Source organism: Monodelphis domestica, chromosome 4, assembly GCF_027887165.1.
Source record: "Monodelphis domestica isolate mMonDom1 chromosome 4, mMonDom1.pri, whole genome shotgun sequence".
Taxonomy (NCBI): Eukaryota; Metazoa; Chordata; class Mammalia; order Didelphimorphia; family Didelphidae; genus Monodelphis; species Monodelphis domestica.
Window position 1 is genome coordinate 274,417,086 of NC_077230.1, and position 26,305 is coordinate 274,443,390.

A 26,305-nucleotide genomic window follows, 5' to 3' on the forward strand; every position below is an offset into this window, starting at 1 on the left:
TTCTATGTATTTTATTATATGCATCTAAACATATTATCTTAAAAAGGGGTTCAGAGGCTTTGCCAGGCTGCCAAAGGAGTTGATGACACAAGAAACATAAGAACCCTTATTTGAGGGAATAACTGGTCACTTGAAACCTATTTGTGATTAGGTTACATAAAAAGGTTCGTTAAGCCCAATTCAGCTAAAATTGTTAATAATTTCTTGATTCCTCCATAATGCAGTCAAAGAGAGTAGAGAGGGGCCTCTTTATTTCCTTGGAAATAGAAGATTATATATATATATATATATATATATATATATATATATATATATATATATATATATATATATATATAATGGCCAACTCAGGGACAAGCAGCAGTGTGCCAGGAATGCACAATATTTGTACCATCTTGTGATAGATTCTACTTTACTGCTGCTCCTTAGTAGTCTTGGCCCCCATGAATCCTTTACAGGACCTGTGTAAACCTCCATAGAGTGAGTAATATACCTTCAGACAGCTTGGAATGATACAAGTCAATGACAAGGATGCTTCTAAAGACTGCCTAACTTCTCTGCTAACTCCTGAATCCCAATCCACGGGGCTTCATGACTGAAGCTGAACCAACCTAAGGGATGGGGCATAATCTGTCCTTCTCACTTGACTTCCATCTCCTCTGGGAATGAGGATATAACCCCTTCCACCAGAGTTCCCTATTAGAATGTATTCATTTATAAATTGGTGATTTATGTTTGCTCTTGCCCTCCAGAGAAATAATTAAGCAATTATCATGTCTTATCTGAACTTGCCTTCAAAAAGAAGTGATGGGAAGGTCAGGAAAGGAAGCAGAATCCCACCTAGAATTTCTGCCTAGTTCCCCTTCTGTCCCAAGTCAGATGGTACTTACAAATATCACAGGGTTCTCTGATTCTCTGGATCATGCAGGATTGGCCAGGTTGCAGAGTACATATTTGTAAGCTTTCTTTACACTTCTCGTTTTCATAGGAGACACATTGAAAGCATTGGATGGATCTAGTTTTCAGAGCAGATTGTCAGATTTCTCACCTCAGAGAGAACAATAAACAGAAGGTCAATGTCATTTTGAGTGTTTTCTCCAGAGAAAACAGAATTCACTTTCCATGTCTCAATATACCTTACCCCAGTTTTATTGGGACCTTGCATTAAAGGGCTTTGGTATAGCCAGGAAGCAGGCTAAGGCACCAAGGGTTTGTTCATCATAGAATAAAATAATTATTAGTTAATTATTATATCTAATCTAACCTGCTCTATTTATAGAGAAATATAACATCCAAAGAAGTTCACACCCACCAGAAGGAACATTTTCAGGGCATATATGTATTTAGGAAAAAAAAAAACCAAAGTCTCATAAGGAAAAGGGTCAAGAACTGAGGAAAGTAGAGGTGTTCCTTTCTAGATTAGATCTAATCACAACTAGAATCAGGGACATGTGGGAATAGACCTCCGGACAATACCTTCAATGCCTCATCCCTTGACTCACCACTTGAAAGACAGAGCAAAGAGAGGCCCAGCAAGAAACTTTTATCCATTTTGTGCCTCAGCTAGTCCCTGGGTAGACAGCCACTGGAGCTCAATAGGGTGGTGATAAAAAAAACACACAGATGCAGCAAGCTGAAGCAGTGGCTGCTGAAATCTACTTCCCTGGTGCTTCCTGGTTTATATTTTCTGGCCTATAGAAAGTGGCCATTGGAGAAAGGGGAAGAGAATAAAGAAAAGAGCTGATCTAAAAAACCAAGGCTTCCTTTGATCTCCCATTTCATGAACATTCTCCACCCATATCCTCTCCTTGGGGTAATTCTAGAGTACTCTGGTTGCCAGAGATGGGGGGAACCTTAACTCAAGCAATCATTTATTATCCAGGGAAGTCCACGTAATGTATGCTGAGGCACCTCAATGCCAAGCTATGTGTATTCTGTATAGGATAGAAGAGAAGGCCTACTCATGATTCCCCCAAGATGATTCAGAGGCCCTGTGACCTGTGACATGTGACCCTGGTGACCCTTCTAGAAGGTCTTAGAATCTCATACTTGTAGAGATAGAAACTCCAAGAGTTGGAAGTGGCTTTTGAAAATACTTGGATATAGAAGAATGGAGATCACGAAATGGATTGCAGGGAGCTAGTTTTATGTCATGGTCATGTGACTGCCCAAAAGTTTTTTTTGGGGGGGGATGTTGTTTGTTTTTTTATAAACAATAAACAAGTCATTTAATCTCTTCGAGTTTCAGTTTCATCTAGGAAAAAAATTGTTTAGATTAGATGACCTCAGAGATCTCTTTTAATCCTGATCTCTATTATTTTATGATTAGCACCAGAGGGGAGAAGTTATGGAGAAGTAGGTATTAACTAGATAAAAGGAAAAAATTCCTAATAGAGTAGTCTAAAATGGAAAGGACTTTTTAAAAAAAGAATGCTCTCCCCATTACTGAAATTGTATAACTAGGAGGCAAATTAGCAGTTCTTTATGTTTCAGACTTTGGGTAGAAGTTGGGTAGAAGAAAGTGACCTCCCACGACAGGGCTTCTCCAATTCTGAAAGTTGAAGATCCATGATAATTTGAGAAGTTTATGATTCTATGATCTTCATGTCTAACTCCCTCCTCTAAGGGCTGAGATTACTGTGATTTAGACAGACTAAGTGACTTGCTCACAATAACACACTGGATTCCTGACTAATCCAGAATAAAAACACAGAAACACAATATTGCCTCCAAGAGATAGTGTAAGTAGAATTAACTTGTGAAGGCTCATAAAGAGGTGAGACTCAAATTGATCCTTGAAAAAATGAAGGCTACAAGAAAGGTGGAGGAATTCATTGCATTCCACACAACCCTAAAGACTTCAGTGGGATTGAAGTTCATGCTGGCTGATCCACAGGTATGCCTTAGCTGCCTTTCCTCACTACTTGCTCCCCAGTGAATGCTGAAGTTATATAAGCTACAAATGAAAGATTGTGTATGAGTTATCAGAATTGAGAGCCAGACCTCTAAGATTACAAAGGATCTGTCAGATTCAAGCTATAGTTCAGGTGAGAAAAGTCTCTGTATCCCCTCCAGCTGAATTTTCCTATAGTAAGACTGGGACTCAAATGAGCCCTATGGAAGGGTATGGAATAGAGATGGTAACCTATGAAGATGCCCTCCAGAGATATGTTAACTGTGTTCTGCTCAAGATCTCCAGATAATTACTTTCTATTCTTATCCACTTTCCTGTGAGAATAGAGCCAAGTTTCATTTGGAACCACAAAGTGCTCAGCTGACTCTTGTGCAGTCACCCACTTAAGGGGTACTGACTAGTTTGTTCTGTACATTATGCTTCATGTATTTTGAATGGTAACATCTCTATTGAGAAGGCACACTTCTCCCTACTGAAATATTAGCTGGGTAATTAACCTTTGTCCTTAGGAAGGTCTTATGGGAGTGGGAGTGGTGAGGAGGATAGATTGTAGTAGTGGTAGTGGCTCTGGATGAGCAGGGAAGAAATGAGAATGCAAACAGAATTAGGAGGGCAGCTGCTAAAAACAGCCCACCTACTTACAGGCTAAGAGAGAACCAGTGAGCCAGTAGGGCTTGAAGAGTTCCAATGGACATTTCAAGGACATGACCTAGAACATGTCATGTTAAAATCTCTCCACTTGGGATCCCTGGGAGATTAACATGCCGCCTAGTCTCCCCAATGAATCATTTCACATAAATAGATTATACATCTAAAGATTCTCTTACTAGAAGTGTATAATATATTGCACTTCACAAAAGGGGAATTACAAAAATTTGGGGATAAGAGAGAAAGAAAAGAGAAAGAAAACAAAAATGATTGATAGACACATTGACAAAATGCCAATTGGGAGCACTCCCCTTTGGCATAAGAGTTTATATTCATAATAAATGATATATTCAATCCCCTTCAATTCAGTTCATTATATCCCAAAGTTCACTCTAGATCTTTTGATGTGGTATGTCATTTCTGGATCAAGAGAAGGAGCCTTCTTGTGGGCAGACTGGAAAGAAGGCATGATATCTTGTTAGATTTCATCAAGGGTTTAGAAAGAGGAGCAGAAGGAGTCAAGGTAGAATGGTCTGGATCTAAAGAATGAATAGCCTAATGACTGGGGGACAGTGAAGGCAATGTGTCAGGGTTTTCAGAGTCAATAAGGCTATTTGGAGGGCTAGTGGGTTTGGTTGATTTGTCAAGATGGGATTCCCATAACCTCCAATAAAAATACTCTTTAGAATTCTTATGGCCAATGGCCAATTTTAGTTCTTTCAAAACTTTAAAGTCAAATGAACCAAATCTTGGCCAGCTAAAGGATTTTAGTGTCTAGGCTTTGTAAAGTTTTTTCATCTCCTTTTTTGACATCTAACCCTCCTTAGGAAACCCTTGTTCATCCCTTCATGGTTGCCAACTGTAATAACTAAAATTATGAGGCTGGTAGTAGCTTAATAACTTTATTAAATCAAAGTAGTGGTAGTAGTAAAGAGAGGAAAAGGTAGGGGAGAAATAGAGGGATACTTAACTTTATAATCTATGGTCACCATTTATGGGCCTCTAGCTGAACTCTGACAAAAGTCCATTCTGCTCTCTCAATGCTTTCACCAAAGACCTCTACTTCCCGCTGGGTCTTCCCTTATAAACTGTTTTCTCCACCCACTTACTCTCACACATCACATTTCAGGAATCAGTTAGAGTTTCTTAATTTTCCTGGGCTGCCCAGGGGCACAGTGCCTGCGGAGTCAGTTTCTTGTCTCTTTGGTTCCTTGATTTTTTATCTTCCTTCCTCTGAGGGTTTTATACCTGAATTTACTCAGTAGTATTTGACCTCTGGGTCACTGAGAGATGACATTAAAAAGCCAACACTGGAGAGAAAGAAATTTGCTTCTGACAATACAGTATAAATGGGATGTTATCTCAGAGGGAGATCACCAATAATGGATGGTTGTAAGGAAGGATGGGAAATGAGCTCCTACAGAAGATAGCATTTGATCTGAGTCTTGGTGGTGGAACCAGAGAAATCAGGAGGCTGAGATGAGAAGAGAGAGTATCCCAAAAATGAGGGATAGCTAGTGAAAAGGCTTAAAGTCTAGAGTTGAAAGGTCATTTGTGAACCAATAGTCAGTATATATGGGTCCAAAAAGCAGAAGTACTAAACATGTGACCCATAACATTCTTAAGTGCTGCCAAACCAAATTAAAATATCTTTGGGAAAGTTTTTTTAATTTTTTTAATACAATACCTCATTTATTGTTGTTGTTTAGTCATTTTTCAATTATGTCTAACACTTTGTGACATTTGGGGGGGGGGTGTTTCTTGGCAAAGAAACTGGTTTGCCATTTCCTTCTCCAGATCATTTTACCAGTGAGTAAATGGACAATTGAGATAATTTATTCAGTATAGGGCTGGTTTGGTGAAACCAAAGATCATTTTGGAGATTATGTAGAAGATGGAATGGTAGTGGGAGAGGCTAGAGGCAAGAGTCAGTGAGACTTCCCCAGAAGGCAACTGAAATAGTCCAGTTTGAGGCAGTGAATATCTTAACTAGTGTTGGTTCTGTCAGTGGAGAAATAGGGACATATAGGAGGGATGATATGAAGACAGAAGCAACTGGCTAAAAGACTGGATTGGGTGGGATAAAGATGACACCAAAGTGGTGAGCTTTAGTGACTGAGAGTATGGTGTCCTAGACCAGAGGTATCAAACACATTGCCTAACTCCAGCATAGGCCTGCAACACTTCAAGTGAAGCCTGAACCAGATAAAAATGTAATTGCAAAATATTTAACAAAAATAAAATGCATGGAAAATATTTATTTGTAGTTTTCGAAGTCAATATGTGGAGTAGGAAATATCCTTACTCACCCTTAATGGCCTTAATGACCCCCATTTCTATTTGAGTTTAGCACCATCTGGCAATAAGTAGGAAAGTTTGTAAGAAAGAAGGGCTGCAGAGGAGAGTAATTGGTCAAATTAGTCAATCAATGAGCATTTATGAAGTACTATGTGCCAGATACTGTGTTAACTGCTCGGAACACAAAAAAAAGGGAAAAGATAGTCCCTGCTTTCAAGAAGCTTACAATCTAATTGTGAGATATATATATATATATATATATATATATATATATATATATATATATATATATATATATATATATATATATATATATCTTTATACACACAGCAAGGCACTAAAATTAAGAGAGGTTATACAGCACTTCCAATAAAATATGGAATTTTAGTTGGGATTAAAAAAAGATAGTAAAAATCCACTATTTCATAAATACTGCTAGGAAAATTGGAGGACACTGTGGGAAAGATTAGGTTTAGATCAACACCTCACACCCTACACCAAGATAAATTCAAAATGGGTGAATTACTTGAACTAAAAGGAGGAAGGAAAAAGAAGGAAACTATAAGAAAATTAGGCGAACACAGAATAGTATACATGTCAGACCTTTGGGAAGGGAGAGGCTTTAAAACCAAGCAAGACTTAGAAAGAGTCACAAAATGCAAAATAAATCATCTGGAATACATCAAATTAAAAAGGTTTTGGACAAACAAAATCAATGTAACTAAAATCAGAAGGGAAGCAACAAATTGGGAAACAATCTTCATAAAAACCTCTGACAAAGGTTTAATTTCTCAAATTTACAAAGAGCTACATCAATTGTACAAAAAATCAAGCCATTCTCCAATTGATAAATGGGAAAGGGACATGAACAGGCAGTTCTCAGCCAAAGAAATCAAAACTATTAATAAGCATATGAAAAAGTGTTCTACATCTCTTATAATCAGAGAGATGCAAATCAAAACAACTCTGAGGTATCACCTCACACTCAGCAGATTGGCTAACATGACAGCTATGGAAAGTAATGAATGCTGGAAGGGATGTGGCAAAATAGGGACATTAATTCATTGCTGGTGGAGTTGTGAATTGATCCAACCATTCTGGAGAGCAATCTGGAACTATTCCCCAAAGGGCGATAAAAGACTGTCTGCCCTTCGATCCAGCTATAGCACTGCTGGGTTTGTACCTCAAAGAGACAATAAGTAAAAAGACTTGTACAAGATTATTCATAGCTGCACTCTTTGTGGTGGCCAAAAATTGGAAAATGAGGGGATGCCCTTCAATTGGGGAATGGCTGAACAAATTGTGGTATATGTTGGTGATGGAATACTGTTGTGCTAAAAGGAATAATAAAGTAGAGGAATTCCATGGAGACTGGAACTCCAAGAAGTGATGCAGAGCAAAAGAAGCAGAACCAGGAAAACATTGTACACAGAGACTGATACACTGTGGTACAATCGAAGGTAATGGACTTCTCCATTAGTTTCAATGCAATATCCCTGAACAATCTGCAGGGATCTAAAAAAACACTATCCACAAGCAGAGGATAAACTATGGGAGTAAAAACAGGGAGGAAAAGCAACTGCTTGACTACAGGGGGGAAGGGGATATGATTGAGGAGAGACTCTAAATGAACACTCTAATGCAAATACCAACAACATGGAAATGGGTTTGAACCAAGAACACAAGTGATACCCAATGGAATCGTACATCGGCTATGGGAGAGGTGGTGGGAAGGGGGTGGGGGGGGAGGAAAAGAAAATGATCTTTGTTTCCAATGAATAATGTTTGGAAATGACCAAATAATGTTTAAAGTGGAAAAAAAAAGATGAACAGTCAAAAAAAAAAGACAGTGAGGACAACAATTGGATTGATGAAGAGAGCACATTTTGGGCAAGAGAGAAGAATGCCTACAGTGTCTTTTTTGTGAACTACTAGAAGTCCAGTATTATTGTCTCAAAAAGTTCATATTGGGGAGTAAAGTGTAATTAAACTGGCAAGGTAGGGGGCAGAAATTATGATGGACTTTAAATGCTATACAGGACATTTTGTAGTAGTTCCTGGAGACAATAGGAAGTCATTAGAATTTGACTGAGGGGAGGTGACATGATTGGATCTTTGCTTTAGTGGGAAGAGATTTGAGACTGGCAGACCCACCAACAGACTATTGCAGTAGGCTAGATGTGCCATGAGGACCTGAATTGCAGGGTTGGCAGTATCAAGAGAAAAGGGAGGTTATTTATGCTAGAGATTTTGCAGAGGAGAGAAGTCTTCGCAACAGCCTGGATACAGTTGGTGACATATAGTAAGGAGTCCAGCATAATGCCCAGGTTTTGAACCTGAAGGACTGGGAGGATAATGTTGACCTCTACAATATTAGGGAAGTTTGGAGGTAAGGAGAGAGTTTAGAGGGGGAAATAATGAGTTCAATTTTGACAGTGTTCACTTCAAGATATCTACTGGTCATGCAGATTGATATGTCTGAAAGGCAGCTGAAGATACAAGACCGTCAGCATAAATAGAAAAATTTGAACATGATAGATAAATTTGGATATCATTAGCACAGAAATGGTAAATAATTCCATGGAACCTGATGAGATTACCCTCATGATGTGGTTTAGAGGTAGAAGACTAATAGAGGGTCCAGGACAGAACTCTGAAGGACAACTTCAATTAAAGGTTGTAACCTAGAGGAAGATCCAGCAAAGGTGACAGAGAAGAAGCAGTCAGGTAGGAGGAAAACCAGGAGTGATGTACCTAAAACCAAGAAAGTATTAAGGAGGAGAGAATGATCAGCCATGACAAAGACTGCAGACAAGTTAAGAGAATGAGGTAAATGAGAGTACAATACTGAATTTTATTTTGGATACATTGAGTCTGAAATGTCTAAAGGACACTTATTTGAAGATATCTAAGAGGAAGCTATCTATGTGAGACTGGAACTGAGGAGAAAAATTAAGGCTGGATGGACTTGAGAATCACCCTTGTTCCACAGTCTCCTTTACTCCTATGCCCTACATCATTAATTCCTTTAGCTATCCACAGGGATCACTGCCCATTGATTACTCTGTTAACAAAAATTGTGTCACCTCCATGATCTTGAACTTTGAAATTCCTCTTTCACCTCAACCTCCATTTTCTCCTCTGCTTCATTCCTCTTAAACCTAGTCTTTATCTTCAAGAGGTCTTCTAGATTCCCCATAGTTCAGATCCAGAACTGTAAGGGACCTCAGTGATCATCTAGTCCAACTCTTTTATTTTACAGAGGAGAAAATGGGGCCTCCAGGAAGTTGAGTGACTTTCTTAAGGTTATATAGGTAGTAACTGTCAAAAACTGAATTTGAGCCTGGTGTACTTGAGAGGTAGTGTCATTTTTCCATTGTACCATGATGACCCTATAATTGATCAGTTCAGTTATCGCAGAGCCTCAAACTTTTTGCTGTCATGTAACCCTTGCTAGACTGGTGAAGCTTATAGATCTCTTTTCAGGATGTTTTTCACTGTATAAAATATATAATATTACAAAGGAAACTAATAATACCAAACTACAGTTATAAAAGTATGTTTTTAAAAGTTCCCAGTCCTTAAGTTAAGAACCTCTGCCCTCTTCCTTTAAATAACTTTTCCTTTGGCCCCTTATCCTATTACCATTCATGTCTTGCCAAGCCTCAGCCCTATTTATCCCCAGTACTAGTCTTCTATTTCTCCTTGTGAACTTCTGAATGCTTTTGGAGAAATTCATACAACTATGATGAATAGGTTCACTAAAAATTTATGTCATTTGACCTCAAAGGAATCCTCATTCTTTCATAGCAGTTTCTTATTCTTCTCTGATTGATCATACTTCCCCTGTTACCAGATCTCAAAACATCAACCTCATCTTCCCTCTCATTCTCTCCTCTTTTGCTCCAGTCTCAGAGGATTATATGTGTAGCCTCTTATCTTTCCAAGGTAAACTTTTCTACTTGTGCCTTTGGTTCCATCTCTTCCCATCACCTCTGGAAAATTGTTCTTTTGATCATTTCTACTCTCATCTTCAATCTCTCTTTATCTACTGAATCCTTTCCCTAACTGCTTACAAACATACCCAGATTACCCCAATCTTTTAAAAACCCTCCTGACCTTTCTGAAATGAATGAACAAATTGTAGTATCTGGTGGTGATATAATATTATTGTGTGGAAAGGAATAATGCACTGGAGGAATTCAGTGTGAACTAGAAAGACCTCCAGGAATCGATGCACAGCAAAAGGAGCAGAACCAGGAGAACATTGTGCCCAGAGACTGATACATTATGGCACAATCAAATGTAATAGACTTTTCTACTAGCAGCAATGCAATGACTCAGGACAATTCAGAGGAACTTATGAAAAAGAACACTATCCACATCCAGAGAAAACACTGTGGGAACAGAAATGCAAAAGAAAAACTTATGATTGATTATGTAGTTTGATAGGGATATGATTAGGGTTTTGATGTTAAAAGATCACTCTATTGAAAATATGAATAATATGGAAATGGGTATTGAACAATGATACATGTATAACCCAGTGGAATTGCTTGTAGGCTCCAGGAGAGGGGAGGGAAGGGGGGGGCTAGAATCATGAATCATATAACACCTGAAACTGTGGCCCTACATTCTTTCACCTTCAGAGTCAAACTCTAAGATAAAGTTGTCTACAGTTTTACTTCAATTCCTAAATGTCTATCTCAAACTTTTTAGACCCTTCCAATTTGACTTAAGACCCATTCCCCAACTCAAATTAGACTACTCTTTTCAAGGTTACTGATGATTATTTAACTGATAAATCTAATAGCTTTATTTCAGTCCAGATTTTATTAGACCCACCAGCAAATTGTGCAATTGACAGTCTTTACATTCTATGGCACTTCCTTCTCTTGGTTCTCCATTTACCTACTCTTTCATAGAATCCTTTGTTACATTATAAACCATGTATTTTAAGTGTAGTTGTCTCCCAAAGCATCATCCTAGACCCTCTTCTCTTTTCCCCTTACCTTCTGCTACATTATTTCTTTTGATGATCTTGTCAACTCCCTTGGATTCAACTATCATATCTAAGAAATTTCTACATACATTCTTAAATTGTTGTTGGCTCTGTAGTCACCAGTCACCTGTTGGACATCTCTACCAGGATATCCCATTTGCATGTCAGACTAATATGTTTAAAATATTAACTTGTCCCCAAATCTACCCCTATTCCTGTTTTCTTTTTCTATTTCTGTTGAAAGCATCATTATTCTTCCAGATTTGTGATCTCAAGATCATTCTGGACACTTGACTCTTCTTCATCTCCTATATTCAGTTATATGCCAAGTTATATCATTTATATACTTGCAAACTCTCATATTCATCTGCCTATTTGTACTGAGATAAACACTATCCTAATTCAGGCCTTCTTATATGTATTATTCTAATAATCTCTCATTTAATCTTGCTGGTTCCAGTTTCCTCTTTCAAATTATTTTTTTTTTGCTTTTCTGTCATAGAAACTTATTTTTTTATATTTCCAGATTACATGTTGAAACAATTTTTAGTTGTTTTCTGACATTGCAATCCATATTCTCTCCCACCCTGCCCTCTTTCTTCCCTACTGAAGAAGGCAGTTTTATGATTGTGTGAAAGAAGTTTACCCCCTCCACCTCCTGAAGAGCTTTACCTGTCTATCAAACATTCTTGACATACCACAGTTACGCCAGTTTTGCATCCCTCTACGTTCTGTACATCAATAAAGGTCAAGGTTTGGGGCTCCTTAGGGGGAGAAAAGAGAGAGAATCAGGAGAGAACTGAGAAGAGAACAGAGGAGGCAGGTAAGGGAAGGAATGAGGAAGAGACCGGCCGGCTAGGCACAATGTGGTCAGATTACTTATAGGAACATTTCCAATAAACTTTATAAAATATATATCTAGGTAGAAATATTATTTTCAAGTCTTATATGATACAGGCTGTTTCAATGTTATCATACAATACATATTTCCATGTTAAATAACTTTGACTACATTAAGGTTTTTGCATAAACAAAATCAATGCAACTGAGATTAAAAGGCAAACAACAAAGTTGGTAATATATATATATATATATATATAGTAAATATCTCTGACAAATGCCTCATTTCTCAAATATCCAAGTACTTCTTTACCTAAATGCCAAAATCATTGTCCAAATGAACAAGTCTAATCCTACTAATATTCTACTTTAAAAATTTGTCATTTCCTATTAAAATATAAGTCACTCATTATGCATTTAAATTCCATTGCTTTCAAGTCCTTCATTCTCTGGTTCCAGTTTACCTTTTTTGGATATTCTAGTTCAAGATTCTTAACCTAGAACCCAAGAACTGGTCTGTAGATAGATTTCAGGGGGTCCATAAATTTGGATAGGAAAAACTGCATTTAATTTTCTCTAATCTCTAATTGAAATTTAGCACTTCTTTAATTATTTAAAAGATTCAAAGAAAATTGACTTTACTAGACACATGCCCTGGACAAGTCATTATAAAGCATTTGTTAGCTAGAATTTATGAAAAGAACACATTTCTAAGGACAAGAAAATGCAAAAAGGAGCAAACTGGGGTCCATAACCAAGACACAGAAATGTATAATAATTAGTTGATTGGGACATTTTTAACCCAGGACCCGGGTACAGGAATTAATACAGTATATGATAAATACATCTCTTACTAGTCACAAAAGGACAATGCCTTTTGGGTTCTCCTATAAAACCTTATTGGAAAAAAATGGATAAACTATTATCAAGATACAAGAAGATGGGGCAGGAATCCAGGAATCAGGAGAAGGGACTGAAATGTGAACCTCAGACTCCTGTTTCATAACATTCAGCCAGGTTCAGTTCTCTGACACTCACAAGTTCCTCTAAGTTAAGAAGTGAATGGCTACCAGGGACAAGAGGACTATGAAAATGGGTGAGTTGGTGGTAATTTGTCCAACAATGCAGAGTACCTATTAATCTACAGACACTGCCAAATGAATCTGGGAAGGGTGGTTGCTATTTCCACCTAGGCTAACTTGTCATGTATGGGGTTCATTGGTTTTTCTTTCTTTCTTCTTTTCCTTCTTTTGTTTAGTATTTTGATTCATTAATTGATTTTTCAAAAATTCTCAGTTTTCTCACTCTGTTCCTCCCTCCCCCAAACTAGAGAAGGCATCATTTGACAAAAAAAGATTTATGTATATATAAAACAATATTTTGCTTATTTCTATTTATTAGTCCTTTCTTGGGAGGTGGACATAAACAAATTATTCTTCAAACAATATTTTTGATGTCCTCTTGGTTCTGCTTGTTTTGTTCTTCATGTTTTCATGTAGGTCTTTCCATGTTTTTGCAAAATTAACCTGTTCATATTTTCTTAAGGTGGTGCATCACAATCTTATGCCACAATTTGTTTAGCCAATTCCCAATTAAAGGACATCCCTTCAATTTCCAGTTCTTTGCCACCACAATGACAGTTGCTATAAATATTTTAGAGCATTTAGTTTCTTTTCCTTTTTCCTGGACTACCTTAGAAAACATATCTAATATTTACATTGCTAGGTTAAAAAAGTTGTATTTTTTTTGTTATAACTCCAGATTGCTCTCCAAAATGGTTGGTTTAGTTCACAGTTTCACTGTTCCACCAATAGTGTCTTAGTATGCCCATTTTTCAACAGCCCTTCAACATTTGTCATTTTACTCTTTTATCATTTTAGCCAATCTGATAGGTGTGATATGATATCTTAGAGTTGTTATGATTTGCATTTCTCCAGTCAATAATGGTAATAATGACTTAGAGCATTTTTTTCATGTAGTTATGTATACCTCTGATTTCTTCATCCAAAAACTATCTGTTCATATCTTTTGACCATTTATCAGTTGTGGAGTGGCTTATATTCTTATAAATTTGACAAAGTTCTCTATATATCTCACATATGACACCTCTAAAATTGTCTATAAGGACTTTTTTCTCAACTTTCTGCTTTCCTTCTAATCTTGGCTACATTTTTCATTTAAGAGATGACAAAGATTCACTGGGTTCATTATTGCCTTACCTCTGGAGGGATTGGACACACAGTGTCCCAGCCTTGGGGGTGATAGTCTTTAAACCAATGCAGGATGAAGACTATCAATGAGCTAGGTGAAAGATGTACTTCTTCCCTGGTGTCTGGGTTATCCTTCAGTAATTTCTCTACATCTCTGGAAAGGGACACCAGAGCTGTCCTGTACAAAAAGGTTTAAGAGAGATATGGAAGAGTTTAAAGTGTTTTATACTTAGGGATGAGGTCTCAATCAGATTGATTTCCCACCCCTGATGTCACAGGTTAAAGAGGCACCAATCAAAGAAGTTATGTGAAATTTCTATCAAAGAGAAATTCAGATATGTGGGAGGGACTGGTGTTTCAGAAAAAAAGGGCAGGACCAGGGCAAAGATAACCATCTGGAGAAAGGGTAGGCCCAGAGAGTTTTCTTGAGTACTATTAACGCATGTCAAAATTGCCATGGGAAGGAAGTTGTGCTGCTTCATCTCTTCAAAAGGTTGTCTTTAGCCATAAGGGTTAGCTCGCTGGGCAGCCTATCCCAAGTGGTATGCCAGGGAAAAGTTCACATTCTTCTGGGCTTCTTCTGAATTCAGAGTTGTAAGCTCAGATATAGTTAGATGTTATTGAAAAGCATCAGGAGTTCATTTATTGTCTTAGATTATTTTTCCAGAAGACTGAAGAGTCAGGGAGGGTTTGGGGGGCTTTGCTCAAGGAGCTTTCTTTGTCACTTTTTCCAAGGAACCCATCCATACTTGAAAAGTCTTATTTTCTACAGCTTAGGTCACAAGCTGTCATTTCCAGGCTGCATCTTTCTGTGTGGAGAGAAAAGAATTAATTTGATCTTCTCAGGGTAGACATCCATCCTAGACTCCATTAGGGAATGAAAGTCTACTTGGAGTTTCAGAATAAAACCTCAAGGACATTTTGTTATTGCCACAGGTCCAGTGAGTTGGGAGGCCTCTTATCTCAATGAAGAAAACTATTATGCTATACTACCTCCTTATCTCCTCTGACCTTTAGGAGCCAGAGGAGTCACTCCTGAGGACATAGTTATCCTTTCATAACCTTCCCCTTCCTCATGGTGAAGCTCATGCAATGCAACTTGTTGTTTTCTGATTGGGTAGCCTTCATGCCTAGATTGTAAGTTAGGCACCCAGACCACGGGATATCAGACAAAGGGGGTGAGGGTCTTGCATCAGGAATCTATAAAATGCTTATATCTGCACTCATGCCTTTAGGGCAATGGCCCCCTTTCTCATCAGAAAGAATAAAGACTGCTTCTTATACTATCCACTCTGACTACAAGTTTGTAATTATAATTCAGATGAATGGTCTTTTTATTTCATCCCACTCAGTTGATGCATTGGCCAGGAATCCTAGAATGGTGGGGAGACCCCTGATTCCATTTTTGGTAGTCCCCCAAGAAGGGATCCTCAAGAATCTCTCTACCAGTCTCCAAGTCGAAATGGATAAGACAGTGGAAGTAGAAGGCAGAATAGGTCCAAATAGAGTAGCTATGATGGAGATCAGGGTCACATAAAGTCTGTGTGCATGGAGCCAGGTAAAGAGCTTTGCCTTCAGAATCTGGGTGATCCTGGAGGATAGAGAGCTAAATCAGTCTAAGCAGAGATAGGGGCCACTCAAACCTCTGGAGGTCTTTCTGGATGTGAGTATGTGTGGGATCCAGAGATGCTTAATGGAGCAAGGTAGAGAGCCCTCATCAAATTAGATTGAATTCCAGTAACCCTCAGGCATCCTAGTTTTAGTTTACAAGATATCCTAGACAAGTGATGACAAATCTTTTAGAGAGAGAGTGCTGGGCCCCCCTCCCAGTATGTGCCATGCCTCTCCCCCTCACTAATCTCTGGGTATGCCCTGCCCCCACCCCTTTACCCCATACAAGGGAGGGAGAAAAAGCTCCCTTTGGGCTGCTGGGCAGAGGAGTGGGAGATGTGAAAAAATTTCATCAGGCATGGTGGATAGAGGGAAAGGAGCAGATCTACCCAAGACCCTCTGCCTTTATAGTAACAACTAGGGGGGGTGGCTATCTGCCCACAGAGAGTGATCTGTGTGCCATCTTTAGTGCTCATGCCAGAGGTTTGCCATCATTATCCTAGATGAAATACAGGTGAAAGAGAGCCTGTTGAGTCTGAGTATTGAGTGACTGGGGTTCTTCTAGCATGAGTTGTGAGAATAAAGACAAGAGGTACCTAAGGAAAATTGGAGAATGGTAATGATCTCCAAAGTATAAAGGAAAGAGGAAAAAAGAAAGAAATGATTTCTTTTGTAACACTAAATGGCCATTATTGTAGGAAAGAAAACCAAACCTCTATCTCTCCCTCCTGTAGATTAGGGAGTGGAGATTGGAGATAAGCAAACTCGGGGTGACATATGGGTAAAAGGGCATAACTGCCTTTGTGAATATGTGCTCTGTGAAAACTCTATGTTTTATGTATTATAATTTTATCTGTCTCTCTCCCTACATTTCTGTATATCAAGGGACATTGAGAGGAGAGGAGAGTGAATTAAGAAGTTAAAAAAAATAGAGACAGGTAAAAAGATCTATTTTCCTCTTTTTTCTCTACTAGCTATGGAGAAGAGAAGTGGAAATAATGACAGAAAGGGATATTATGGTCCCACGATTGGATACTGTTAATTTTGGGGTTGATATATGTGGTTTTGGAAAATCACAAATGATTGGAATGTTCTTGTAAAGTGAACATATAGGTGATTGAGTTTTGTATTGTTTCTCAGATAATAAGATTCCAGAAGAGTTTTATTCTGTGGTAGTGAGAAAGCTGTCTGTTCTCATTGAGATTTAAAAATGAATAATGGTTAGAGATTTGAATGTTTGAACATTCCTAAAATGTTTGTTCCAGTCTAATTGGCCTAATATTTGCTTACTGTTTAATGAAAATGGGGGTTCAATGTAGTGTATAAGTGTATAAGAATTTAGTAATATGTAATATTAAGAGAATTCTGTATAATCTAAATTTGGGGGTTTCCAAATGAAAATGTGGAAATGTTGGCAGAGATATTTAATCTCTATTGGATTTTTCCTAAATGGTGTTTATTTCAAAGTTAGAACATATAGATATATGGGATCTATTTATTTATTTTAGAATGGTTTTCCATGGTTACATGATTCATGTTCTTTCCCTCCCCCTTTTCCTCCCTCCTCCTGGAGCTGATGAGCAATTCCACTGGGTTTTATCATAGATCAAGACCTATTTCCATATTATTGATATTTGCACGAAGGTAATCATTTAGGGTCTACATCCCCAATCATATCCCCATTGAATTATATACATATGGTTTTGAAAGATAACATCCTAATCTTTAAATTATGCTTGTTGGTTTCAGTAAAATTTCAGTAAGAATGCAAGAGGTAATGATTCAGTATTTAGCAGTTAGCACAGCCTCAGGGAGGTTGCATTTTACTGGATGCTTATCTAGTATTCTTCATTATGGAGGTTTAAAGTGAAAAAAATGTTTTAAATGGGTTTCTATTTAAACTTATCATGAATGGTTTTCATCAGTATTAAAACTGAAATTAACTAATGCCCTTCCTAATCTTTAAAATAGGTAAGCAGTCTGCTTGTCAGAAAAAGTTTGCTTTAAGGTCAACAAGCAGTTAAATAGTAAACAGATAAGAAATGGCTGCTTAATGAAATGCAGTGATTCAGCAACTTAAAATATCAAAAACTTAGTAATAAAGGTGATAAAGTACCAAGAATTTATGCAATCTAGGAAGTTCTCACAAGTTATAAACACTGGAAAAGAAAACATTTCAAATTTGTAAATTTGAAATAGAACTTGTATCAGTAGTTTAGGATGCTATGGAATTCTTTATGAAATATGACTGTGTTCTGGATCGGTACTAAAACATGTATTTTAAGATGAGAATAATTTCATTGTTTGAATGTAAACATGTGGCTAATGCAAGCTGCAGGTATCATAAATCTTGTTTAATCCGAAGTGGTTATTTCAGTTTGTCAATTTGTACTGTGGACTAAAATTAGTGACTGATATGAATTGGATAAAACAATGTGCTAAAGATGTTGGGTTTAAATGATGCCACCCTGAAGAAGAAGAAGAATCTGGATTCTTTGGGGTTATGAATTAGCAAAAGCTACATGGTGTAGTGTATTTGAATAATGATAGTGAAACAAAGTAGGTAAAAGTGTTGAATTAGAATAGGAAAGAAAAAGGAACTTTACTAGAAGCCTGTTTGAAAGTTAAATGCAAGAAATTCAGACAAAAAGGAGTTGTGGCAGGGTTTGAAGGAAGAGAGCAAAGGTTCTGGCTCTTTGTGGCAGGCAACAGGCATAAGCCATCACAGATGATAGGATTTGATTGGAGGTAGTGTTTCTACTAGCAAGAACAATTAAGAGAAGGTGTATTACAGCCATCCTTTATCCTGTTTCTTGGCATAAGACCATTTGACCATTTCTAATTCTATTTCTTAACATTAAGCTTTCGTTGTCATAATGTCCCAGGTCTGAATACTAAATGATTTTTTACATTAGGAGTTAAGTCTCATCACCACGTGGATGTGCAGGTGTAAAGATTAAAATTTAGGGGAGACTGAGGCATCTGAGGCAGGTAGAAATTAGTTTCTCTCTGCGAGGAGTATTATATTTTTTAGAGGTTTATTGAAGATTAAGGATTAAAGAAAAGACAGGATAAGAAACGCGTGCCTAGGCCAGAGTGGCCTAGACAAGATAATCTCACATCATGGAAGAGCCACGTCTGCTCCAAAACGAAAGTCCAAAAAGAGATCCACAAAAGCCTTTGCAATCAGCTTAAATCCCTTCTCGATCTCACCCACCTCAGAATTCCGTGAGATTACAAAGCATCTTGGGGAAGTAGAGCAAGGGCTTGTGGGGATTGAAGTCCAGAATTCGAGTCTATTTTTTACATTTTCCCCGTTTGATCATTTGAAAAAAATTAATTTTTTCCCAAAGGATCATGAAAACATAATCAATTTAAAGATTACAATAATTTGAGGATAAGAGAAAAAAAAAGAATAAAACCAATAATTGCTGAACGCATTGACAAAAATCCAGTTAGGGGGCAGTCCCCTTTGTCATGAAAGTATAGATACAAATAAATGTTCAATCAACCACACCCAAAGTTCAATTTTGTGCAGCTGGCAGGTCTGGAGGCTTCTTTATGGTATCTTCTCCAACAGCTCAGTTCTGGATTCAGAGAGGTAGCATCTTCTTTACCTAAAATTCTTCTCAAAAGGAATTTAAACTTTGCAATTTAAATAATGATATTTTTTTACACAGGGGAACATCCTTCACCAGCCCTATAAAACCCCCACTCAAATCTCTAGTCAGCAAAGTATTACTGCCAGGCCCTCAGCTTATGCCCAAAGATCACTTCTTCTTTCCCATAAATATTACCTAAACTCCCCCCTACCTCTGATATCCTTCCTCTCTGCTATCCCTAACCCTTCCTATAGGTTTCACTTTCGTACTTTTGTCCTCTGGATCTTGTTCGTATATACCATCAGCCTCTGGGAGTGGCAAACTATAAGAAATGACAAATGAGATGATCACAGAAAACCTAGAAAGACTTCTATGAAGTGATGCAAAGTGAAGTGAGCAGAATCAGGAGAACATTGCACACAGCAACAGTAATAATGTAAGATGATCAACTATGAAGGACTTACTATTATCAACAATGTAAGGATACAGGACAACTCCAAAGGACTCATGATGATAAAGGATATCTACGGACATAGAAGGAATAGATGGTCTCTGAATGCAGATTAAAGCATACCATTCTTCCCTATATTCCCTTACAATAATATTTTCTCTGGTGTAAGCAGTATATATCTTATTTCATAATGTGATGAACATGAAAATATGTATTGTATGATAACATATGTACAACCTACATCATATTACCTGCCTTCTCAGGGAGGAAGAGGGATGGGAGAGAGAAAAAGGCAAAATGTAAAAAAAATATATTAAAAATTGTGTCAATATGGGTCTTGAAGAGATGAATCCCAGTAGATTGTAACAGAAAGCATCAGAGGGACAAAGATGCCTAAAAGAGATTCAGTGGAGAGCAGTGTGCTGATATCAGCAAATAACATCAGTAGTCTGCAGACTTGGAGGTAGATTTTGCCCTAGTCACAAGTGCCCAGGTCACTCATATCACCTAGATGTGTTTCTTTCACATGTATGCCCTAGATCAGTGATGGAGAACCTTTTAGAGACCAGGTGCCCAAATTGCAATCCTCACACCACATGTGAGCCACCCTCTTACTCCAGATAGAGAAGGGAGGAAGCACTTCCACTGGACAGCTGGGCAGAGAGGTGGGTGATGTGAGAAATGTCCTCATGTGTAGTGGAGATGGAGAGGGGAGTAGCCTACTCAGTCACACATGCCATAGGTTCACCAACAAGGCCCTAGATCCATGGATTTCTGGCATATGCCTCTTCAGACATGATCCCTGGCCACAGTTGTATATTCTCTAGTCATAGCATATTCTCTGCATATATGCCCTCCCCAAATAATGAGGTAATAACCAATGGGAGAATGAATCCCATGTTTTATTAAAATATATTTTATTTTGAACTTCATTATCTTGTTAATGGTTTTAAGTGCCTCTAACTTCATGTAGTTTTGGTGAGGATCTACATGTGAGGCCATGTACTGGGTTCTACATGTGTTTCATTAACAGTTTATTGACCTTTGTATTTAGGGTTGTTTTATCCATTTCATGTCCTTCATCTATAACAAATAAAAATTTACACTTAACATCCCAGGTAAAGAGAATAAAGTGTTTTAAAAATAACTAACACAGATATATTTTTGTCTCCTCTCTGAAGAGCTGATAACTGGATCGCTGACTCTAACCCTAACTTTAAGCAAGGTAAAAACTGCTTTTTGCAATTGCTTCCCACTCAATACCTGCTTGAATCCTCACTTCTTCCTCCTGAACCCATTCCCTCCCAAACTTTTCTGACGTGCAAAGAGAGAATAAACATCAGGTCACTCAGAATAGTTTCTATATAGAGATTTTTCAGGAAGATGTGGGCATCAATGTTCAAATTGACTTGGCAGTTTCCCTCAAGCAGGTAGGTGGTAACAGACATTCTCTGAGTCCTGGGTGGATGAGAATTAGTACACTGTTGTCCTGTCCCAAAAGCTATATGAAGGAGGAGGGACAAAGGAATTATCTGCCAAATTTGGGTGGAATACAAAAAACTAATATTATTTTCAAGGAGAGTATCCTCATGTGTCATCTTCTCTCCTCTTTTCTAATCATTCATAATTTTCACTGGAAATACATTCTTTACATGGAGAGACCAGCTGAACTGTAAAAATCAGGAATATTCCCCCACATGTCCCACAACAAGTCAATGAGGTAGTGGGGAATGTAATCCTATTAGTCCAGCTCTATGCTTTGTCCCCAGGTGCCTTGAACTCACCTTTCCCTAAAAACATATCTTCCAAACTATAAGATGTACCCCCTGGAGAAGAAACAAGCCCCTCGTGGAGACTAAAATTGACCTAAAAATTGATATGTTAAGAAAATTTGCACATAAATATATGTCCTTGTAGAAAACCAATTGAAGCAGGAGCTAGGTGTCTCCTGTCCTCTTGCAAGTCCGGAATTCAGTGGACAATATAACTATGTCTCACTACAAACTCCAGGAATCCTGGACCACCAGGATATTCTCCTTCCCCTTAGTCAAAACCGTGTAATTAAAAAAAATCAATGCACTCCTATGACCCAGACAAGTAGGAGCTATTTTCAAAGCTCCAGGAAACTATTAAGTCTGACTGAAATGTTCTTGCCCTTCCCTAATCCATATATCAATCATCCATCAAAATCTAATTCAAAACCTGCAACCCTCTGAATAATAAAAATTTACATATAGAAAGTGTTTTAAGATTTTAAGTGTTTCAGTTACAAAGTACTTCCTCAGAATAACCTGAGAGCAAACTAGCACATGTGCTATTACCTCATTTTACAGATAGGAAAATTGAGCTTTAGAGGAGCTAAGCTATTTGTTCATGATCATACAGGTAATAAATATAGGATGCAGCAGTGTCTACAGACTTATTTCCAGTCATATATGCATCATAAAGGCAGGAGTAAAGATCAACATTTATAGAGAAACATAAAGACTTATAGGTAGATAGACAGACAAATAGACAAACATAGACAAAAAGGCAGGAATATTCATATACACATAAAATATTTCTCTATTACACACACACATATATGTATATGTATGTGTGTATACTTATATATACATATATATATTTAAATCTATCTTTTATATTCAGTCTATCTCTTTATAGAGTCTACCAAAAGAACTGAAACTTAAGCATCTGAACTTTAAACTAAAAGAGATGATGGAGCCCAAACCCCTTCTCATCAGGAAAAGGTAACACCTATGCTAGGGAGTCCAAATGAAGTCAGAAACTAAAATCAAAAGTTCCTCAACTATGGGCAGAGGGAAGCAGACATCATCAGATCTGCCAGGAAGACCCCAAATGCCATGTAAGACCAAAAGAGCTGCAGTGTCAAGGATGTGAACTGTTTCTCCAAATGTGAATTCTGACTACATTAGTGTCCCCCTTGACAGGCAACTCTTTAAATCTATATGTCAAGAATAGGTCCCAGTCTATACCAATAAGAAGTTATTTCTAGGTACTTTTCACACTGATAAAAATTTCAAGTCTTTTTTAAAGCCATTTGTTTCAAATAAATACTACTTTAAACTGTGTCCTTTGTTTGGCTAGCATAAGTTAATATAGAAGTGAGAGATCATGAGCTATGGCCTTAAATGAATGTAGACCCCATTCATTCCTTTTACTCAATGTAGCAAGCATCTCAGGGGGTCCTAAGGAGAGTGGGGTACTTACCTGGGTGCTACATTACAATTTGAATCCAAGATTCCTAATTCTAAGGTTAAAATTCATTCTCTGTGCCACATAGCTTCACTCTTCTTCCTACACTTTTCTCACCCACAATGATCTCTCCTTTGAAAGAATTTTGGTTAATAAAACAATTAGTATTTAAGAGGTATTGGGATCTAGTCACTGTAACTCTCATTTGGACAACTCACTTGGGATCTCTGTATCTTAATAATTATCTATGAGATAGCCTTGATTGGATAACCTTTAATGAGGTAGACTTGAAGCTCCTTTTGAGCACCAACATTCTAATAAAATTGTAAGACAGAATTTAATAATCTTATGGAATCTTCTGATGCCAAAAATCTATATCACATTTTGGCATTTAATGGTCATGATGGTTTTCAGTGTTTTAATCTGGTTGCCCTAATCTGGTTGTCTTTGAGGACAGAGACCATATTACATATTTCTATATCCCAAAATGTTAGAAACAAAGTAGATGCTAATTTAACATCTACTGATTAACTGACCAGCTTGTTCTTTGTCCCACTTTGCAGTTGGAACACCCTTGAGTTTTGAGAGTGAGGAGCATAGAAGAAATAGAATTGTAATGTAGGTGCATGGGAGTGGGGTTGGTATTGGGGGTGGGAATGAATGATAGTGGAAGGCCAATTAAATTGTTTCTTCCCTTTCCATTCTCCTTCCTTTGTCTTAATTGGTCAATGCCCACAATCCAAGATGTTATAAAGCAAGTCTCTAAAAGGTTAGTTTACAACAACCATTGTATCCATTTCTGTCCCACCTAAGTTTCTTCTTGAGCTGCTTTGAGTCCACTACCTGGAACCAGTGAGGTGTGAAGATGGACAAGCTGCTCCTATTTGGTCTTTCTTTGCTTTGCCTCTCAAGGGGTAAGTCTTGAGATGAGCTCTCTTCTCTTTATTCTCCCTCACTTTTCTCTCATCCTAACTTTGGCACATCAGGTCAAGAGTGCTATATAGGGTAATACTCTGTTATCTGTCAGTCTCTTCCCCTGATCAGAGCAGACAAGAGGAAGTAAGGCTCTGTACCTAAGGGGAATCTGATCAAGGGTAGATGACAGATAAACAAATAATTAGAACACAAACTAAAAAGTGCTAAGTATCTCAGAGAGATCTGGAGAGCTGGGATAGTTCAGAAAAGAGAATGACTCTACTCATGAGGATCACTTCAGAGGAATGAGGGAACCTTATCCAGGGTTCAGTATTGGGAGCAAACAGCTAAATAAAATAAGGTAAAATTTGTAAAGAGGTTTGCAAACCCCAAAGTGTTCCTTAAATATTAGCTACTATTAATATTATTCAAGTTGAAAGCAAGAGAGTCCAGGCCAACCATTCTGAATGGTCTGCAATTCATCACCCTAGCTATGTCTCCCAATCAGGTCAGTTCAATTCTTTGCTGAGCTACAGTACTTTCTAGGGATGATACCGGGTAGTCCCTGGAACTGGATATGGAGAATTCCAAAGACAAGCTGGTATGCCGGAAAATGTCCCTGCCTAGGGGGGAAAATGTGCCTCTTCTAGAAAGAAAGGTCTCAATTGCCTCTGAGAGTTGGACTACATGATGTTTTATATTGGGATGCAAATACACTTAATGCACCAGTCTGGTCCTCCTACTCTTAGGTTGTAGCTATTTCCACAAAGTCCTAAGGAATGTGACAGATAGTACTATGTAGAGAAGATTTATGTAGAGAAGATTATGTAGAGAAAGAGGAGTGAATTCTATCTCCCTTAAATACTCTGGTAACTCCTTTCTGCACCCTCTCTGTTCTATTATCCTCTTCCCATTCACCCCCAATTATACAACTCTCACCCAGAAAGAGAATTGAGAGAGTTGGGTTATCTCTTCTCACAGCTGCAGCCATTCAGTGCAAACAATGCTTATTCTACAAAGATGGGAAGTGTGAGGAGGCTGAGCAGACCTGTACCCTGAAAGAAGATGAGTCCTGCATGATTCAGACAATTTTTTTCCCCTTTAGCACAGGTAAGTGGTATCTAGTGGGAATATAGGAGCAGGATGGGATGGAAGTGGGATTTTCCCCAAAGGAATAGAAATGCCCAGTAGGTTATTGCTGCCTTATATGTTCCCTCTCTCTTCCCTTTTAAGACTATGGTCCAAGTCAACTTTAATCAAAATCTAAAGAGGAGCTAATCTTGAAAGGAAACTAAGGGACTATGGGGAAAGCAAAAGTTAAGCTCCTTCATTTGTGAGGCTGAGAAATCATGAGTGAACAGTGTCTGAAACCTGATGGGAGACCCAGTCATAGAGCCACATATATTAGGGCATACAGGTCATCAAGGAAGCCAAGAGAATCGTGGATGATTCTTGGTCACTGGCTTGTATCCACCAGAGGTGGCTTGAGGACCTCAACTCACTCTTTGAAGGCTTGCACCCAGCTTGCAAAAGGCTAAGTATATTAAGTGGACACAGTGGAGCAGTGGCTAACATATCAGGCAGTGGCAATGTTGTACCAGTTCAGTGACCCGCTGACTCTGCAATGAACTGTGGTTGTTGTCCTGTTCATTCCCTTGGGCTATCTTAGAACAATGGTGAGGATCTAGGGAGGCTTTAGGAAGCCTGGCTGGAGTCAGAGTAAAGGCTCTTAGTGGGCATTGCTCTCATTTTAGGATCTAAGTATGGGTAGGTTTCAGGTGGACAGGCCTTTCCAGAATAACAACAGTGGAGGTCAATGTGATATGACACACTAAAGCCTTGGGGTGGAACCCATATCCCAGACCCCAGGGAGGGAGCTCTCTGCACCTGTCTCTCTTGCTCCCCAGAGAGGGAGTATGAGCAAATCCAAGCAGGCTGTGAGCCAAACTGCAAGAGTGGTGAGGACATCTCTGAGAGGCAAGTGGTTATAACCAGCTGCTGTAAAATGGATTTCTGCAATGACCCTTCCCATTCTCGAATTGTTTCAGAGTGATGGGTCCTTGTTGGGAACTTCACCTGATTTCCTGTCTGCTCTCCCCACACCAATACTGTCTGCCTCTTCCCTTCCACTTTTAATATTTATGTCTGCCTCTTCCACTAAGTGTCAGTACTATTAATTCCTTTGTCCCCTTCTATTAACCATTCAGACCCTTTAGTATTGGAAGACTCAGAGAAAAATACATCCCTACATTTAAAAAATAACCCCAATGAATACCCTTGTCAACCCTTCATGCATGCTATCTGATTTCTTTCTCAATAAAAGTCACTTAACAAACATCAAGGGCTCAGTTCTCATTAGTCCCACAGGTGCTGGGCCAGTATATACCCCAGACCTGTTTTGGGAAAGGAAATGTGGTAGAGAAGAGGGATGTTAGGAGCAGAGGCTGTGGGGGAGCTAGGTTAATACAGTTAGTAGAGAACTATATCTGTGGTCATTTCATACCCTTCCTGATATACACAGTTCTCATGATGTTAGTGTGCTACAGTGAAAAGAGCAAAGATTTAGAAGACAAGAAACCTGAGCTCCAACCCTGACAC

At 38.2% G+C, this 26,305-nt stretch overlaps 1 protein-coding gene across 2 annotated transcripts; it reads left to right on the plus strand.

Moving 5' to 3' along the window:
• The first annotated feature begins 23,153 nt into the window (after positions 1 to 23,153).
• On the plus strand, positions 23,154 to 26,042 carry PATE4 (prostate and testis expressed 4). 2 transcript variants are annotated; one of them, XM_056825887.1, is made up of 4 exons: positions 23,154 to 23,410; positions 23,606 to 23,706; positions 24,689 to 24,817; positions 25,615 to 26,042. In XM_056825887.1, the coding sequence occupies exons 2-4, from the start codon at positions 23,658 to 23,660 to the stop codon at positions 25,758 to 25,760; spliced, it is 324 nt and encodes a 107-aa protein (XP_056681865.1). In that variant the 5' UTR covers positions 23,154 to 23,410; positions 23,606 to 23,657; the 3' UTR covers positions 25,761 to 26,042. The 2 variants fall into 2 exon arrangements, with proteins under 2 accessions (XP_056681865.1, XP_016278073.2); XM_016422587.2 differs by lacking the exon at positions 23,154 to 23,410 and having other exon boundaries at positions 23,474 to 23,706.
• The last annotated feature ends 263 nt before the right edge of the window (positions 26,043 to 26,305 follow it).

Coding starts and splice junctions, on each gene's coding strand:
- PATE4 (XM_056825887.1), top strand. CDS start 23,658: ATGGACAAGCTGCTCCTATTTGGTCTTTCTTTGCTTTGCCTCTCAAGG. Junction 23,707..24,688: donor TTTGCTTTGCCTCTCAAGGG/GTAAGTCTTGAG, acceptor CTCTTCTCACAG/CTGCAGCCATTCAGTGCAAA. Junction 24,818..25,614: donor TTTTTTCCCCTTTAGCACAG/GTAAGTGGTATC, acceptor CTTGCTCCCCAG/AGAGGGAGTATGAGCAAATC.